At 33.8% G+C, this 19,738-nt stretch overlaps 2 protein-coding genes across 2 annotated transcripts in view; both read left to right on the top strand.

The window, feature by feature from the left end:
• The window catches only part of LOC132742224 (guanylate-binding protein 1-like), a 199,447-nt gene extending 197,483 nt beyond the window's left edge, over nt 1–1,964 (top strand). The window contains exons 9-10 of the mRNA XM_060730559.1: nt 848–920; nt 1,789–1,964. Of these exons, the coding sequence (XP_060586542.1) occupies nt 848–920; nt 1,789–1,964 (249 nt within the window). The remainder of the gene's footprint in view (nt 1–847; nt 921–1,788) is intronic.
• Nucleotides 1,965–17,774: 15,810 nt separating this feature from the next.
• Nucleotides 17,775–19,738, top strand: part of LOC132742231 (guanylate-binding protein 3-like) — a 34,673-nt gene continuing 32,709 nt past the window's right edge. The window contains exons 1-3 of the mRNA XM_060730569.1: nt 17,775–17,839; nt 18,835–18,876; nt 19,327–19,361. Coding sequence (XP_060586552.1) covers nt 17,837–17,839; nt 18,835–18,876; nt 19,327–19,361 — 80 coding nt within the window. The 5' untranslated portion in view covers nt 17,775–17,836. The remainder of the gene's footprint in view (nt 17,840–18,834; nt 18,877–19,326; nt 19,362–19,738) is intronic.

Below are 19,738 nucleotides of genomic sequence, written 5' to 3'. Positions count from 1 at the left end.
TTCACGGTTAAAAACAAACCCAAATAAAATTTCCCCCCACAACTTTTTTATATATTTATAAGCAAACGTTTAGTTTAATAGGTGACAGTCTGTGTTTATACTTATGTACAGCGGTTCAAAAAGCAATACTTACCTTTGAAGGGAGTATCGAGTAATGAGAAAATGCAAGATCGCTTTCAACGTGCAGCTGCACGACGGAGAGGAAAAAAAAAGGTGAAGATAGCATAGGGAAAAAAAAGTTTTACACAATTATATTTTTGAATAATCTGTTTTCTTTTTCTTAATACACTTTAGTTTTCAGATTAACATTAATTCCAGTGGACCAAAGCTAAATGAACAAAAAGTCTACCGCAATTAGAGAGTTTTTCTCATAAGATGACGTGTTATGAATAATTTTAACTCTTTGGTACAAATGCATGAGAAAAGAAATATACGTTCCTAACCTATGTTATTATATAGCATCAATTTATAAACGTACTTCGTATTTTTTTCTTAAAACACATGTTGAATCTGATCTTCACTTAACCATAAACAGAAACTTGCAAGTTTCGTATTTTGTGTTTCTTCCACATTTCAAAAATTAAATACGACTTGTACATTGAAATATTCTACAGTATACTTCAAAGACATCATTCCACGTCACACTTGACACAGATAATTAACTGTCAAATACATACAAGCTAAATTGTTAAATGGCACAGATACTCTACTCAAGAAAATGTAAATGCTTGGAAAGAATATTGGCAACTAGTTGTGTAGTAAACACAATGGAGAGGATTGTGAACACACGCCTTAAATGGTACCTGGAGAACAATAATCTACTTGCAACATATTAACCTGGTTTCAGACAATTCAGCTCCACTGGAGACCACTGAACATACCTTGCACAGGAAGTTGGAGACGCATTCCAAGAAAAGAAGGTTGTCTTGACAGCATGGATAGACCTTCAAAGACCGTTTGACAAAGCCTGACGAGCTTCTAGTAAACCTGATGTTTTAGAAAGGTAGCGGAAGGAGCCATGCTGAAATGGATCAAGTCATTTCTCCACAACAGGAGAGCAAACAAAACTCAGCTTGCACTAAACCAAAACCAAAACTAAACCAAAAGTAGAAAGTACCTATTGTTGCATGTAGTCCCAAAAGGTTGTATTCTTTCTCCAACACTCTTCTGTTTTTTATCACCGACCTAGTAACAGACTTGCCAAAGAATGTTTTGGCAGCACTCTATGCAAATGATCAGGTTTTATTGGGTGCAAAGAACAGAGCTCCACCACCAGTCACGTACACGGTTGCAACAAAGCTATAGACAAAGCTCAATCGCAATGCTTGAGAATCGGTGCTTTACAATCAAATAAAGAATAATCGTTCTCCTTGAATCGTTCAGCAAAGAGATAATGCAAGGTCAATGAATGAGAAAACATCCTGATAAGAAGTAGATGAGATGACGACCTTGTTGTGTTAACGAATGACAAAAGCCAAATATAAGCATATCTAAGAAGAAAACTAGCAGTAATATGTTAAGCCGACAGGAACAACATTTGAGCGAAATAAAGCAAGATAAATTCAATCAGTATACAGCGGATAGAAGATACCTGGTCAATCAGAGTCGAAACTACCCAACAGGCTCTAGACCATGTCTAAAATCAAGCCATTTGCATTATTACTGGGGTCATCAAGTCTATACCCTTATTATTCATGGAAAAACTAACAGGTATACAGCCTTTACATGAAAGAAGGCAAGTAAATTTTTGATATAGACATAAAAATCATAAAAATTTCATACATGAAGCCAAGAGAATGAATAAAGAGTACTCGTCAGAGATAGTCATAGAAACAGCCCCTTTGTGCAATGAAGATATCACGGAACCTATTGCCAACGACCTGTCTGTAGTGAAAAATCTGTTTTACTGTGCTGCAACTTACACAAGGAAAACAAGAAGACGAAAGAATCCAAAAACGTCTTAAACTATGATAGAACAAGACTACCCATCACACACATAGACGCATGTCTCCACTGATGAATCAGCCATTAGAACTGTTGAAGATGGAGGGACGGGTGTGGTCCTAAGATACACGTCTGGCAAAAAAAGAAACACACTTCACTGCTACAGGCAAGCAATGCAGTAAATACAAAGCAGAGACTGAAGCCCTCATGAAGGCTGTCTCTTTGATTAAAGACTCTACAGAAGATGTCTCTTCAGTGGCCTTTCTGACAGATTCACAGTAGATTATGAAAACATTGGCCAGTAACAAATCATAATAATTAGCAAAAGCCATACAACACTTCTGTCATTTTGCCCTCCCAAGACACTGTGGAATCCTTGCAATGAAGAAGCTGACCAACTTTGGCGAACTTAGTGCACCAGTCAGAACACCACTGTAGTCCCATAATATTCGTACCAAGAACAAGATCAATCAAGGACACTCACTCCAGTCCTAGACCAGTGAGAATCGATGCATCCACTAATTGAACAGGGAGGTCAAGATAGTATATAATATCTTCAGACTATGCACATTAGGACATAACAGACTGAACAAAAAATATGAAAAAGAGGAAAAAATTGTGCGGGGAAGATGATTTTAAATTTTGGCTGTTCCAAAGATGCTGACAAAAACCCGGGCCCAAAATAAATTGGGGCCCACGGGGCAGACTTTCACGGGTTTGTATGGGGAACTAGTGACCTAGGAAACCACCTTCAAAGAGATTGATGTTTTTTACAGCGACGGCAATAAAGAGAAAACATGAGAATTTTTCCAAAAAACGGGGAATAAAAACGTTAACCGAAACCCAAAGAAAGATAACTCCACATCCATTAAACCGCGTAAGAGAAAGCAATAACAAAAGTGCTCAAGCAAACAACATCTCATCCAATTAGGCAACAACTACCCCTGCCGCTCGACATAAAACCTATAGGCTACGCTAGTTTACCCACTGTCCATCATATTCGTTCCTGGTAGACAAACCAATAAGATTAGAGAAAGTACCCCACTCTATATGTTCTATGGCGACCTTCGTCGAAAACCTACCGGAATTACAATCAAAACAAGAAAAACTTTTAACCAAAACAAAATACACTATTATCATCACTCTGTTAGGAGGCCAAACTTTATTCAAACAGTTTTAAAACATGTAATTGGGTGAAAGAGATAACATTGACAATATCGGCTTCTCTTACCTGTGGCTACAGCAAATGCCTTTGTCATTTTAAAAAAACCTTACTGAATCAATGCATTCAAAACTGGTCATCAGATTTGACATAATAAACTAAAGGAATAATGCTCTAATCAAAAAGAATTTCTTATTTGAAAACTATTACTACTAAAGATATTACCGACATTTAAAGGAAATAAGATCTGAAGTTTTTGAAAGCAATCCATAAATTACCAGTTCAAGGACCATTACTAAGCTAAAAAATCATTCAACTTGGAAACATGTAATATGTGCAAGTACTTGAGCAGTTACAAATGAATCATGTAAAGTTTGAACGAAATTGCATTAGTGATATAGGAGGAGTAGTTTGAACAAATTTTAAAAATACAAATCATGTAACGGCCATAACTCAAACAAAAATCATTTAGCCAAACAAATGCCGATGATATACACAACTTCATTTGGTATTGATAATTTCCTTAATTGTACCAGTAGTCTCTTATGAGTATTCCAGACACACAGACTGTAGAGGCGACACAAAAAAAGCATGAAAGAAAATATAGAAATCAATTGATAGAGAACCTGCAATCTTCAATTTGAAACTAGCTGAAAGTAACTAACACCTTGACACTGAGGCTAGTAAGGAAAGTTGTTTGCTGGTTATTTTAAGTTGTACACAGACCGTTGTTCTATACATCTTAAAAAGTATGGTTAGCTATAGAATCCGATAATTCCTACAAAAGGTTATTGAATGTTCAAATTTTTCAGGTGAATATTACTTTATTTCAAAAATAATAAATAATGTTATAGCCAAAACTTAATTCTTTATCCGTCTTTTTTATTGACTGTCTTTACCCGTATGTTTCCCTTGCCCCAAATATATCATACAAATAGCCATCAAATAACATAAATTGGTTCTTCCTATTTCTCTTTCAATAATCTTGGCAAAATAAACCTTATATTTTGCCGAATGTCAAAATTTCTGTCGAATATCTGTCCCTCGGGGACCCGCCCATCCTCGGGAACCCGCCCATGGGAGGGTCCCCTCGGGACATATATTCAGATCTGAGCAGCAACATATGGCAGACATTATCAATATGTCATGTTGTTGTACAATTGTAAAACCTGATGACAAATGATAAAGATTTATCAATCTAAATCGGCTATAAACTGTTGGCGAGTCGGTCGTACCCAAGTATCTTACCTAAATTCAGGAAATTTTAATTCATGGTTTTGCCCGATTGGGTCATGACGTTCTGTTGGAAAAGCGACATACATTGAACTTTTTGTTAAGGCGGTTGTTTAGATCAAATACAAAGCAAAGAGCAATTTATAAATTATACTTTGATACCATTGATTGTGTTATTATTCATAGATAATGATGCTATCATCAGTATTCTGACCTCGCCACAAATTTCAAAGATTTCTCATATTCAATTGTGACCTTTAATAATGATCTTTTGATAAGTAATTGACTACACCTTATCACATTAAATAATAGCAACATAGCATTATATTGTTTGTAAGTATTGAATGGTAAGTGATTTTTTTTTGCAGGCTATTATAGGTTATTTAAAAATATCAAATACCAATTGCTATTCTTATTATAATTAACTTTACATGTAATAGAGTTAATGGGCGTAGTTAACGAGAATTGTTCAATTGCAGAGCTCTTGGAAAAAGAATTAAACAAAAGCGTAATGCTCATGTTCGATCAAAAGTTTGAGCAATTTGAAGCTGAGCGAAATGCACACATGGAAGAGAAAATGCGTGAATTCGAAAGAAATTTCACAGAAAGGGCAAGTGAAGAAGCAGTAAAAAAGAAATCTTTTCTTAATCGCTTGAGACTACTGTTTATATAGAAACAATTGCTCACATGCTTTGATTCTGCTTTTCATAGTTGGTGGATGGAATACAATAATCATACTTTTAAAAAAAGTGTAAGAATGTTTAATAATCGTGTTCATTTTGAATTGTTTTTATTTCGTAAACATTCACACAATTTAAACAGTTATTTCATTGTTTTTTGTTTTGTTTTTTGTTTGTTTTTTTTTTATCGTTCATCATTTGTTTGTTTGTTTGTTTGTTAAATTTTTGTCAAATGGCAGATTACTGGCAATACCGCCAAAAACGCTGATATTGTATGCAATGGAAATTAACAGTCCAATTTGATAAAACAAAGGTAATAGTATTCGGAGCTAGATAAAGAAATTCATATCCTTTTAATTTATATGAACATGAATTTGAAATAACAGACAAGTACCTTAACCTAAGTTTGACATTATCTGCGTTCGGGTCATTCCTTAAAGCTAGGCGACATATAAGCCGACAGGCAATTAAGACAATGCATCTTCTATTTACAAAACAAAAAACACAGACCTACCTACTGATAATAAAGATATTTGATTACACAATTATGCCGATCCTCACATAAATTTTGGTTTTGAAAATCTAGATTTACTGGGAAAAGTTCAGATATCTTTCTGAGACGAATAACAATGGCTAGGAAAAACACCAAAATATATGATCAATGGTTAGTATTTACGACGTCCGATTTATATTTATGAATATGCGAACATGATCTCCCTTTTGTCACGTTTTATGCTTTGAAAATTACATTTAATTAAGAAATAATTTAAAATAACGTAGGTATAATGAACTTCAGGCTTCAAATAAAGGTAGACTCTACAATTCATTTACAAACACTTAGAATACGAGTAATATTTAAACATACTCCCAAAAGATAGCAACATACATTTATTTAGATTTCGTACATGTAACAACCGTTAACCAATTGAAACATCACGTTTGGGACAGGGAAGCACTTCTCTAGATAGCACGTTTAGGCTCTGAAACTCCGGAGATATAGGCTCGGGTAAACTTTATTTACTTAAACGTACGTTCTGTAGTACAGACCAAATTCTTTCCTACAGCAAGTGAATATTTCAGATACCGTTCATTGTTTTGCAAGAATATAATCAAGTAAAATGGAAATTACTGTTTCTATTTGAGTCAATTTACTAACATTAGTATGTCTTAATTTAACTAGTAAAGCTTTATCGTAGCAGAAAATAGAAACTTAGGATACATATAATACTAGAGTCTGAGAATTGACTGTTACATGTATATTAAAATTTAAGATTATTAGTAATCAATAATTAACTAAATGTATTGGAATACTTAGATATTTGTTTATCATTGGCGAATTGTCTATCTAACACATTTTAACATCCTTAACCGGCGTTTCTGTATGGCTTTGTATTTAATATTAGTTTTGAAGTTGTTTTTTAAAGGGGAGCTTTGTCGCTCTCCATTTTTGGTATTTCTTTTAAAAAAAATTCATTTGTTAAATACATGTTTATTCATTGAATATACCTTGAAGAATTATATTGAGATTTAAAAGGATAGTAATAGATAGAAAAACATTGGGAACAGATGTTAATAATTTTCATTGTACTTAGATGCGTAGAGGGTAGCTTTAACTTACAACTGCCGTCCATGATAAGGCACAATCAAACCGACCACTGCTGTCTACGAATAAATTTAATAAAAAAAAAAAACAACCCTGAAGCAGTTTTAATTTTGCTGTTTTTGGCGTAATCTAATTCCTCCGTTTTTTTAATATTAATAAGGCTGTTTAACCCTTTCACCCATGAGCATATTGTGAAAAATGGCCATTTTCACTGAAAAGCCTCCTCTTACAAGTTCAAACTGCTATTAAACTATTTTGCCTCGATTTTTTCCATCAAAGTTTATTTCAAAGTGCTGCAACTTGAGATAGAGTCAAAGGCTTTACAAGGAATTGAGATAGAGTCAAAGGCTTTTCAGTGTTGGTTACACGTTACCTTATGATGATCGACCTGGGGTCATTTTAAGCCCCTCACAAGTCCAAAATTTTCTTGGCGATGAGGGGGACTCCGCCCCCCTTCAACCCCCCAAACAGCAAACTGGCAAACCCCTGATGTATCTTTTGGATGGGGGGGGGGGGCGGCGCCGAAAAAGTGCTCACTTTTTTTAGCAACATTTCTCAAACGAAAACATGTGTTTGGGGCCCAAATAGGACATTTTTTCACTATTTCAGGCCTAAAAAGGGGGGGGGGTCGAAAGTGCGTTGTTTCGCGTATATATGAGGTAAAGGGTTAAGAACGGCAGATGTAATTTCAAGCTACCACCAGTTGTAACTGGTTCTTTAATGTTTGATTAGTAGCCATATAATTTTTACTTCCCTTGATATTCTTTTATGTTATTAAGAGTATTGCATTTGATATTGTAGACAACATTTATTTATTGTACACTTACACTAGTATTGTCAGTCCTTTAGATATATATTTATGAACATTTAAACAACGTGTATTTGAATAACACAAGAAAAGTAAATGTGTAGTTTAGTTAGGCGTGAATAAAAGACATCTGCATTAGAAGTTGTAAAAAGAAAGAATCTTTATTTACTTGCAACAACGTGCCTTTAATTGACAACTTGAAGCCCACCTCAATTTTAAAAGAAACTGCCCAGAAAATATAACTTTTCACGAAAGCTTCTTCTTGCAGAGTGTCGATGATCTATATCATAGAAGTTACACATATGCAACGATTATATCATGTTGTTTTAGTAAGTTTGAATTTCTAAAGGCATTTGACTTATGTCTATGAATGTCTAACGAAAACCTTTTAGCTCCATTTTGTCGTGGACAAAAGGAGATATTTTACGACCCTTTTGGTAGTTGCAGTTAGTTAACCTACATTGTTTATGGTCAATAACTTCAATACAAAGTAAACCATTACATTACAAATATGTAAATTAATCTTTATTTATTTTTTTTACTGTCTGTCACGATAATTTTCCGGTCCAAACGTCAAGGGCCATGAGACCTAACGTAACATAAAATTGCCAATTGATCGAAAACTATGTACTTTGTGTAAAGATGTATTGCACCTTGATGATTCTTGCATGTTATGCTTACTCATAGTTAAAAAATACAAATCATGGTCACTTGCATCTGTTATAAAAAATATAAAACTGGCCATTTTTTCAAAGTGTTAATGAACTAGGAATTTCAAACTATATATGTAGATGTTTTTGACTAATTGTACTTTTCACACCGATATTAAGTCAAAAGTCATGGATCTGGTTTTCTCGGCCCTATAATGATAAAACTTCAAACTGGCAATAAGTCAGTGTACCAGCCTCACACTTGGTATGAGTTGAACCTTGAATTCCCTTCTGTCATACGTCATACGTGAGTCCTGACCCTTGTTTATCTCTTGTTTTATGTTCAAACTTCAATAATGATATTGCATTGATATCTTGATATCAGATGTGTACATAGAATAAATCTTAATATGTTCTCTCTTCTGCAATCCCTAGGTTGGATCGAATTGTGAAGGTCAATGTGACTTTTAATATAATATATCTCTTTATCTTGAAAATATGCTGTCTATAAATTTTCACAAAGAAAAGTTGATAGCGCTCTTCAAAGGAAAATTCTTGTTAATTTGTAGACTTTTAGCAGTTAGTCTGAATTACTCGTTATCAATTTTGTGAATGTACTATTTTATTGATTATTAAATTTTCTTGTCTGCGCTTTTATTATTTATTCTTTAATTTAGAGATACACTTAGGGACTCTATGTCCACAATCATTGAAATGCACCATTTTGACTTTGACAAATTAAACATTGTCGGTGCTATTTACTAATCCTAACGTTTGTCCATGTCGTTAATAAGATCAGATTTATACTTGGTTAGAGTGTTACGTTACCTTGTTGGTTTTTTAATTATGTTTTATGAAAAATATATAGAGGATATTGAATAAGTGTAGTCTAATACTAAAATTATTGAACGAGTTGAATAAAATCATATTATGCGAGCCTCTGGCGAGCATACTATTGTTTTAATCAACGAGTTCAATAAATTTAGTATTGAATCTAAACGAATATAAAATTCTAGTTATCACATATATAAAATAAGAACGGTAAACTGTTAACAAGAGTCATTTTTATTTGACGCACATGTAGTGTAACGCTAACATCAGGGTGCTTTAACGCTATGTTTGTAGCGCAAATGACGTCATGTCAAAGTGTTATTACACTAGTGTAATATCGTATAGTGTAATATCGTTTTTATCAAATGTCTTTATTACACTCATGTGCCGCGGTTTATGTAATAATTCTTTTTAAAAGAAACATGCCCAATATATAGTTTCTCGTAATCGTTTCACACGAGAGCACTTAAATAACTTCAATTACTATATATATTCCTATATGAGTTCGTAAAGTATCAACAATAACAACATGTTACATAAGCATGTATGTTTTGAAACACCTACGCAATAACATTGTCCATGACCCCCTATGTACTATTCATATTTTATTAACAAGGGCAACATTGTCGCAATATACGCCCGTCACAGAAGATTTTGACACAGATGTGGGTATTATAGATATGCATATAGCAGATTTTCTCTGGGGAATATACAGAAATATCTCGATATATTTTTATATCTAGTGATTTTTTATCAGAACTTTTACCCCTATGTGTGACCTTGACCTTGGCCACAGTGTCTAAATTTTGCACGCGACACTCACAATAGTGAATATTTGTGCCAAGTGATATAAAAATCCCTCTATGCATGTAGAAGTTTTGCTCCGGACAAGCGTTTTTCAATGACCTCTAAGTGTGACCTTGACCTTTGCCCTAGAGGCCTTGCTCATGCACGACACGGTTTCTCATAGTGGTGAACATTTGTATGTAGTTTCATAAGAATCCCTCCATTTGTGTAGGAGATATGCTCTGGATAAAATCTGTACATTTTTTCATCTTAGGTGACCTTGACAATCATCTTGTCACCTTGACCTTACATATATAAACCTTAATTACATGTTTCATACCAGTAGCCATGATAATGACCATTTGTGTTTCAATCTCTCAATAAATGATGACTGAATGGTCCAAATACACATTTTTCTTTTTTTTCTGAACTTTAACCCCTATGTGTGACCTTGACTTTGGCCGCAGGGATCTGAACTTTTGCACGCGACACTCCGCCTTACAATAGTGAACATTTGTGCCAAGTTAAATTGAAATCCCTCTGTGCATGCAAAAGTTTTGCTCTGGAAAAGCGTTTTACAATGACCTCTTATTGTGACCTTGACCTTTCACCTAGAGGCCTGGTTTATGCGCACGACACGGCTTGTTATTGTGATGAACATTTGTATGAAGTTTCTTAAGAATCCCTCCGTATGTGTAGGACATATGCTCTGGACAAAATCTTTATATTTCATCATCTTTTGTGACCTTGACAACCATCTTAAGTGACCTTGACCTTGCATATAATAACCTAAATCACATGTTTCACATCACTAGTCATGATAATGACCATTTGTGTTTCAATCTCTCAATATGAAGACTAAATGGTCCCAATACACATGTTCATATTTTTATCTGAACTTTGACCTCTATTCTATATGTGACCTTGACCTTGGTCGGCCGCAGGGACCTAAATTTTGCACGAGACACACCACCTCACAATAGTGAACATTTATATTGAAATCCCTTTGAGCATGTAGAAGTTTTGCTTCGGACAAACGATTTTCAATGACCTCTAAGTATCACTTTGACCTTTGCCCTAGAGGCATGGTTCATGCGAACGACACGGCCACTCATAGTGGTTAACATTTCTATGAAGATTCGTTAAAATCCCTCCATGGGTGTAGGAGATATGCTCCGGACAAAATTCGGGCCGTCAACCTGCCCGCCAGAGGGTGGGGGGGGGGGCTATAATACGACCCGTTTTTTCAAACGGGCGTATAAAAATTGGTCACATTGACTTTTTTAAAAGAGATCTTAGTGTTATATATTATATCTAATTTCATAATTACTTTGTTTTTGTTTCAAAAACGTAACTTATTCAAAATCAGAATATTTGTGTTTCATGATATAACACCTATTCTTCTTTTATAAGGAAATGAGTTTTTTTACATGCATGATTACTTCTTTAGTGAAGAGTGTATTTGGCCAGATTTATTTATCTATTTATGTGCTTGTCACTTTGCTTACAAATTAAAGTTTCATTTCAAAATTAAAAAAAAATTATCTTAATTCCTTCAAGTACTTTACGACATTAAAATATGGTTGACATTTTAATGTATATTAAGTTATCAGTTGTCTCTATTAAAATCGCTTTATCTATCGTAAGTACATAATCTTACGTTACCCCGTAGTACGTAAGAAGATAAACAGTCGATAATAAGTGTATAAAATGTTTTAATGAAGTTAAGTATTGTACCCTGTGTACACATAACCTTATATGACAGGCCGTAACCACATGTAAGGAGTGCAAACAAGGTGACCCTGTATTTTTATAGTCTTTATTAGACACAGCATACACGTACCGACACGTGTATGGTGTTTATTTTTCATTATCCATTGAAATATTGAATATTTAAGATTGGTAAATGGCGAATGCAAATATTAGGAGGCATTTATCAGAAGCAAAGTTGTGCCGGGCAGTTGGTATGGTGAAGCAGGGGGGCTCGACATCGTGAGGTTGGTGAGGTGTATGGTGTGGACCATACGGTTATCACCCGAGCCTGGGCGACATGGTTGTGGCTGAACAAGGGTGACTTCTAAGGCTTGAGGATCGTTTTCTGGTTATCAAGGCACGAAGAAACCGTTTTGCAACTGCAACCAAACTTCGTTCTGACCTTTAAAATGCTTCAGGGCTGCGTGTTACAACACAAACTATACGTACACGTTTTGCATAAAAGTGGTCCGCGATCGTGAATACCATGTATACGGATCCGGCTGTCTAGATACTACTGCCGGCTCTGATATGATTGGCCATGGACCATGTTGCTTGGAGCAGGATGGACTGGTGGCCTGCCCTCTTCACCGACGAGTACAGTCGAGACTACACAGAAAGGCGTGCAAGAGTATGACGAAGGTCAGGGAACCGGTTCCATACAGAAAACATTGCTGAACAAGACCGCTATGGGGTGCGGATCATTAATGGTTTGAGTGGAATCAGCTGGGATGGACATTATGACCTCATTGCCCTAAACAGAGGCGCATTGACTTCCCTACGGTATCGAGATGGGACCCTCAACACCCAGTTAAGGTTGTATGCTTGTGCAGTTGTTAATGGGTTCATTTTGATGAATGATAATGCCCGCCCCCATACAGCTAAAATATTGTCCAAGAGTACTTGGAAAGACGGTAGTATTTGTTTGGACTCGCCAAACCGATCCCTGGATCTTAATTCCATTGATGTATGGAATGAGCTACAGGTCCGTATTTCAGCCCGTCAGGTCCAGCCAAGAGGCACCCAGGAGATTGGTGCCGCCCTTCTCGACGAGTGGAATACCATCCCACAAGTCGTCCTAAGAAACCTGATAGGGAGTATGCAACGAATTAGCCAAGCTGTCATTGACAACACTGGGTCACATACACGCTATTAAGTAAAATCAGTTATTTGCAAATATTTTTGCGTGCAAAAATGAGTTGTTGTTTGTTGTTGTTGTTTTTTTTTTTTCACAAATTCCACAATATCCGTCAAAAACACAATTTCACTACAATCAAAACAAATCAACATGAAAACACATTACAATTAAATTCCTTAATGATGTTTATAAATCACTATGTCATATAAAAGAACATAAATAAATGTAATATTTGATATACAACATAAGATAGGTACAAAAATAATCTTGGTGCCTAGCAAACTTTGAGAAGTATATATTTAGATATCGAATAAAAAAACACATTGTAAGAGCTTTAAAGCCATTTTTTATATTTTTAAAATGAAATTGCGAAGAGTAATAATATGTTTAAATGGATTACCTCTTTACCTTACATCCGTGTGCTATTTAAAGCATGGTTTGCTGATTTATTGTCTTCTTTGATATATCTTTGAAATTAACAATTATTAAATAATATCAAAGATCATAAAATAAGTGATGTCACGAAACCAAATTTAATGACTGAATTTAATGATTTAATGACATGATTTTATATGTATTTATTAGTCCCCTACCGGTTTAACCGGAGGGGACTTTAGGTTTACCCTCCGTCCGTCTGTCCGTCTGTCTGTCCGTCTGTCCGTCTGTCTGTCTGTCAGTCTGTCAGTCCGTCAGTCCGTCCGTCCACAAAACTGGATCCCGCGATAACGCAAAAAGTACTGAAAATATTTTTATGAAACTTGATATATGGATAGATGGCAGTATGGAGAATATGCACGTCTTTTTTTTTTCTTCCTATGTTGAAAATTCTGGTTGCTATGGCAACAAATAGTCTGAAAATATGGCAAATTTAACACATAAACTGGATCCAGTGATAACTCAAAAAGTACTGAAAATATTTTTATGAAACTTGAAATATGGGTAGATGGCAGTCTGGAGATTATGCACATATTTTTCTTTTCTTCCTATGTTGAAAATTCTGGTTGCTATGGCAACAAATAGCCTGAATTTCAAGATTTCTGATTTAAATTTTCAGCTTTTTCACTTTATGTTCTTTATTTCTTAAGGTGTTTACTTCAAACTTTAAATATAAGTTTCTGGTCATCAACCACATCATATGTGACAAGGTTTATAACTCTAGCACAAAAAATATCAGTATTACCTCCCTTGAACTTAGATTTTTTAGGGGAAAAAATGTTGTCTTTTTTAAATAACTTCTTTATTTCCTAATGTATCTACTTCAAACTTCAAATATATGTTTCTTATTATCACTCGACATTTTTGAGAAGGTTAAATACTCTAGCAAGACTATTTCCAGAATGATGTCCCCCTTGAACTTAGATTTTTTTCGAGAAACTGGTATTTTCACTCCAACTTCTTCATTCCTTATAGGATTTACTTTAAAATCCCACATCGTAATAATATGACAAGGTTGTATAAACATAATTTCCTTACTAAGCATGGAAACTTAACACATTACTGTGATATAGACAAACTTATTTTATTATGTTTTGTGGTTGATATTTTCAAATACAGACTTCATCCTCAAATTCATTATAAATGGCAATACACAGGAGTGTATGACAATTAAAGAACTTTTTGAGGGACCGGTAGGGGACTACTGTATTGCCCGCAATACTATCAAATGCTTGTTGATATTTTGCTCACCCACTTGACCCACAGGAAGACAAAAATACCTTCATGCAATAAATAATGATTTTAATATGGAACGTTTGCATAAGAATTCATAGAAAAATAAATAAAAAGCGAAGAAATAGAATAAACACCCTATGTAAATTGTGTTGTTTTTCTCTTACATTTATCAGATCAATTTAACCCACCCACTTTGACAAAAAATTTTGGGGTGCTTTTACAATTTTTGCAATAAACACATAGTGTTTATAGAATATATAATATGATATAAGAAAAGGTATCCTTTTTAATTATGTGCATAGATTAAGAAAACCAAATTAGGAAAAGATACAAAAAATGGGATTTTTTCTTGATATTTTTTTAAACAAAAATTCTATCTATATCACAAAAGACTGTTTCAAAATATGACAAAAAAATGTGTCATCAGGGCCTTTATCAAACTAACAATGTAAATTTCCAACAATTATATAAATAATAATGGTATTAAACAAATGAATTGAACGATTACAATAACGGCATAATCTTAACATGAACCTGCTTAATTAATGATATCACAAAACAGTTATAAATTCAAGAAAACATAATTTCGCAAACAATCAGGACGCGAAAGTTCCACTTTTTGAGATTCGCACATTTTTTGTGACGCATGAATATCCACTTATACAGTATGTCAAATTTATATTTGACCGTCATTTTGAAAATGGCGGCCTCCTTGAATGAGCAGAGATGTTTTCGGGCCTACTTTATTTTTGAAATCTTCATGGCCTAAAGGTGCTTTCCTGAAAGTTTTATGCTTGTATCACCATGTGCACTTTTTTCTCATTTTCCGGTCAACTTTAAGAAGGAAATACCCCCTAAAAGCTGTCATAGTCTCGGTTTTAATAAGTATACTTTTATTAATTCGGCTATGGATTACTTATGTCAGTATCCAAGTTATTTCATAATGATGTTGCTGAAATGAAATGAGTTTGCAAAAATTTAAGTACGACGTAGTACAGTTGTATAGTTGTCCCTGTTCCTTAAGACATAGGCACATTGTAATAAACGGTATCTGGAAAAATGTTTTAACAAATAATCCAGTAAGGTGCCCTACTTAGCCGAGTCTTTGAATAAATTGTCCGTCAGACAATAAATCCCAACAAATTTCATTAAGCAGGCGCTCAATAGAAACAGACCTTGTTAGGCCAGTGACGATACATGCCTCTTCGTATTGAAGTTTCTCAAGAGAATGTTTCTCGTAATCCGAGCATCCATCCCAGACAATTGACGCATATTATAAGATTGGTCTCATGTAGGAAATATGAATTTGATTAAAAGTCATTCGTTTAATTCCGTATTTAAATGGTCTCATGGATCCTAGAACTTTAGAAGCAGACAATAGTATATTGTTGATGTGGTCATGCTATTTACCATATGTACTGAAAGTGGCACCTAAGTGGTTATTCCTGTCAACATAATCAAGAGAAATTTTATCAAGGTAAAGAGTTGGTCTAGCGTCAGACCCAAGTGTCAATAATTAACTTATGTTAAGTCTTCATTAAGGGTGCGTTCCATAAAAGCAATATCAGAACTGGAAACTGCGAAAGAGCTAGCATCTGCAAAACGTCGTGTCACACTGATTTGATTATCAGCAATGTTATTGACATAAAATAGAAATAACAAGGGGCCAAGGACAGAGCCTTAGGGGACCCCTGCAGAATAGGAGGAACCAACAAAGATTTTTATTAATGATTTATCCATATTAATTCCGTTCTATGTTTATGTGATTATTTAAATAAAAGACCTTCAGGCCATACTATATCGAACGCCTTTGGAATATCATAAAAAGCATACATGATGGGATTTTATAATCAAAAAATTTGGTGGTAGATGTCAAGTAATTGGTACACAGTCGAATGTCCTGGCAAACATCCAGACTGTTTTTCGTAAATGAATTAGTTTTTACGTGTAAATGGTTATAAATAAATGTGTTTAAACATTACTCTCTCCATCATTTTTCCAGTAGTTCTAATGTATAGTTTTAATTACCCTTTTAAAAACCGACATGACAACATCTTATTTCCAGGAGGCCGAATAAATATACCTTCAGACAGTGAACGGTGAAAAGAATACAAAGATTCTTACAAATAGAGGTTTAACCTTCTTTTAGCATTCAATGACTTACTTCTGGGCCTGCTTACTTATTGATTACAAGGAATGATAATATATCAATAATTTCCATTTCAATTTTTTCTTTTGAGATGATTAACGTAGTGCTCTGTGGACATAGTTCTGGGTTCCGTAACTTTAATAGCAGCCTTTCATCTGGTAAAGCGAGGTCACACGATTCCGTTTTTATTTGTTTGGGTCGTTAGACCAAACAAATAATGGTAGTGAAATTTCAGACTCTAATGCTGTTAATTGCAAATGCCGAAAGTAGTCCGCTTTTTTGAAGCGGTTACTTCCTTTTATATGTACACTTACGCCGAAATATTCAGGGGAGATCACTGCGTAAAGATGGTCAAATGACAAGGGCATTAATTTTCAAGCAAAATAATTCCCGAATGGTCGAAGATTGTTTTATCTTTATAGATATACATGCTTATAGTAAGCTTCATGATTATTTACATCTGTGTAGCGTCGTTACAAACCCTAATTTAGAATAATATGGTTTTCTTCGGGCCGTTAGGTCTGGAGTTCAAGTCCCAGATAAGGAACCTCATTTTTTTCTTCAAATTGTTTAAGTCAAATAAACATTGGATTGAATATCAGTGTTACAATTAGTCTTATAGCCAATTTACTACAATTAAAACGCTGAAAAGCATTGATGGCACTATACAAAAACTAATTGGTTCATAATCTCACAACTTGCACCTTTCTTACATTCTGAGACCCAAACAAATTAAGCGCCTTCTGTGCTTTGATTTTAGTTTGGTTAGGTTTTGGTAATTAACGTGTCTGATGTCTTTAATGCCTTATCAACAATGTTTTTGATCAAATTGAAGGCTTTATTGTTGATACTTTGATTATTTAAAGTTTTAATCGTAATATGATTAATAAATGTCAAGGAATTGCGAGAAACCATTAACAGCGTGTCAACGCTGTGTATGTATAAAGGCAGGTTGTGTCAGATTCCTCGCCCAATTATTTGTTAGCTTTCCCTATGGTATTGACCTAGGCGTACTCGTCCTGACACAGTATAAAACGAGAAATAGTATAAAGTAATAGCATTTCCATATGGTAACGCTCCGCCTTAAATTTTAATTTCCACAACTGCGCAGAACTAAACAGATATTCGTAAAGATAGTATTTTATTCGGCTCTTTTCAAGGTATGCATTGCACAGCTGACCATTCGCAGCAATTTTTACGCTTGTTGTACCTATCTACTTTTGGTTCTCACATTTTAACATAATATGTTATATTATAACATTATTACTGGATTATGAATGATGTGCAATATACATACATGATGAATACGTTATCGCATGTTTCGGTATGAAGGGCTACGATACGTTATCATTCTATACACTCGTTATCATTCAATAAACTTTACTTGTATTTATCTTGTTTTAATGTATAAGAGAGAACATTATGAAAAATGGTAAGTTTTTTTTTCTTAATTCACAGTTCATTTGTTATACCGATTAAACGTTTCTATTTAGATATAAAATGACACTGATTCATTATTATTTGCATAAATTTTATATTTAAATTAAACTAATTTTTTTTATTATTGTTTAATTAGATAAGGTTGATCCACTTAAAATTCAAATAGGATAAACCACGTTATGAGTTTTCTAAAGTTATTTCTTTTAAAATTTTAAGGGCAATTTATTTCATTTTACTATTGAGTATTGATAAAATAGACTTTTTGACTAGTTTAACTGTTTAATGGTTAGAATTTATGCCTAGTATATTGCTGTAATGTACATGTAAAATTATAAGAGTAGTACACACACCCATACCCGACTACCTTTTTACAAATGTCTTTGGATATATTAAAAAAACATTACAAAATGATACAAACCTAAAACATAAAAATGAATTTGTTATATAGATCAACTGAGGCACTTAAAACAGAGAGATATGCAAAAGATATTTTAGATATCAGAATAAATAAAAATTGTATTTTTGTGCTAGTTTAGCCCGATTTGAGTGAAACTCTTTTCCATTTTTGATCAATTTTCACAGTTTAATCTTCATCAAATGGAACAATAATCTCGAAAAATTATTATCAGTTCCGTCATGTCAAATATCCTCAGTGAAGATTGAATTCAAGATGCACAGTCTCATACTCAAAATGCACAATGACTTTATCAAATTATTCAAAAATTACAAATATACATTAAAGATGTTTTGTAACCATTTCTGTTAAATTCTTATAATTGCATTTTGCATAAATTACTCATTCTATTTCATCAAACTTTCATGTCAAGGAATAAGCAGCCAATGTTAAAACCCTTCTTAAATCTTAAAAATTTTAATTTTACCCGTGAGCTCAAAAACTTGAGACGTATAAAACAATCTTCCCGCAGTTTATGTATTGTTTTCATTGTACACTTTAACGATTGCTTTAAATTGCATGTTGAATTACAGGCTGAAGTTGGCGGACGAAAGAAAATAACAAGGACCTTTTCGGTATGTTTATAGTTTGTTAAACTTAATTTCGTTCTCATCTAAAAGGATTTTTATCTTGTTTAGAAGGCAAGAAATTTATTTCAGCCATATGAAATAATAATTGGTCAAAAGATGTCGTAAAGACGGAGTGAACTTTCGTCGTTCGTTAACGGAATGTCGTTTCGTTTAAACGAAATAACCATTCGCCTTAACGTAATGTTAATGCGTACAAACGAAACAGAAATACAGTTGACTCAAAATGCAGGTGTCACATCAGGAGCTCCTTTCTCCTCAATAAACTTAAATTAATAGGAGATGAAAATAATGTTAATGTTTAGCGAGAAGATATTTTACTTTAAGAAGAAATAACGTAAATGAAATGTTATCAGATAAAAAAGTTTTTATCGGATAAAATGTTGTTGCATTTAAATTTTCAATTGTCATATGTTATATAACATTTATTATTTTTAGAAAACATCGTTTCCATGGTTTGAACGGAAGAGCAGGTATGTATCTCAAACGAAAAATAAATTATGCATAGTGCTTAGTTTAATTTTGACAGTTTTTTTTTCTTCATCACTTTATGTTCTTTATGCTTAGTACCTTTTATAGCTTATTCCATTGCCTCCAAAGTGATGTGTTAAATTTTCAAAGAAAAACAGTTACTTTCGAGACTGGTTTATTGAATAAACGTTGAAAGGATAAAAAGCAAACTTTGTTGATGGATTTTGGTGATAAAATTGCTACAGTTTAGGTCATTTGTGTGTTTGCAACACGTTGTACACGTTTATTATGTAAGACCTGGAAATTTGAAGACGAACAAAATTTATCCCAAGTGTGCTGAATCTTTGTACGAAGATTGTGGTAATCTAATTCTCTTGTG

Source organism: Ruditapes philippinarum, unplaced genomic scaffold (genome assembly GCF_026571515.1).
Source record: "Ruditapes philippinarum isolate M1 unplaced genomic scaffold, ASM2657151v2 ctg935_1_1_1_1, whole genome shotgun sequence".
In the NCBI taxonomy this organism is placed as follows: Eukaryota; Metazoa; Mollusca; class Bivalvia; order Venerida; family Veneridae; genus Ruditapes; species Ruditapes philippinarum.
The sequence above is the reverse complement of the archived record's forward strand: the minus strand, read 5'-3'. Positions and strand labels throughout refer to the sequence as shown.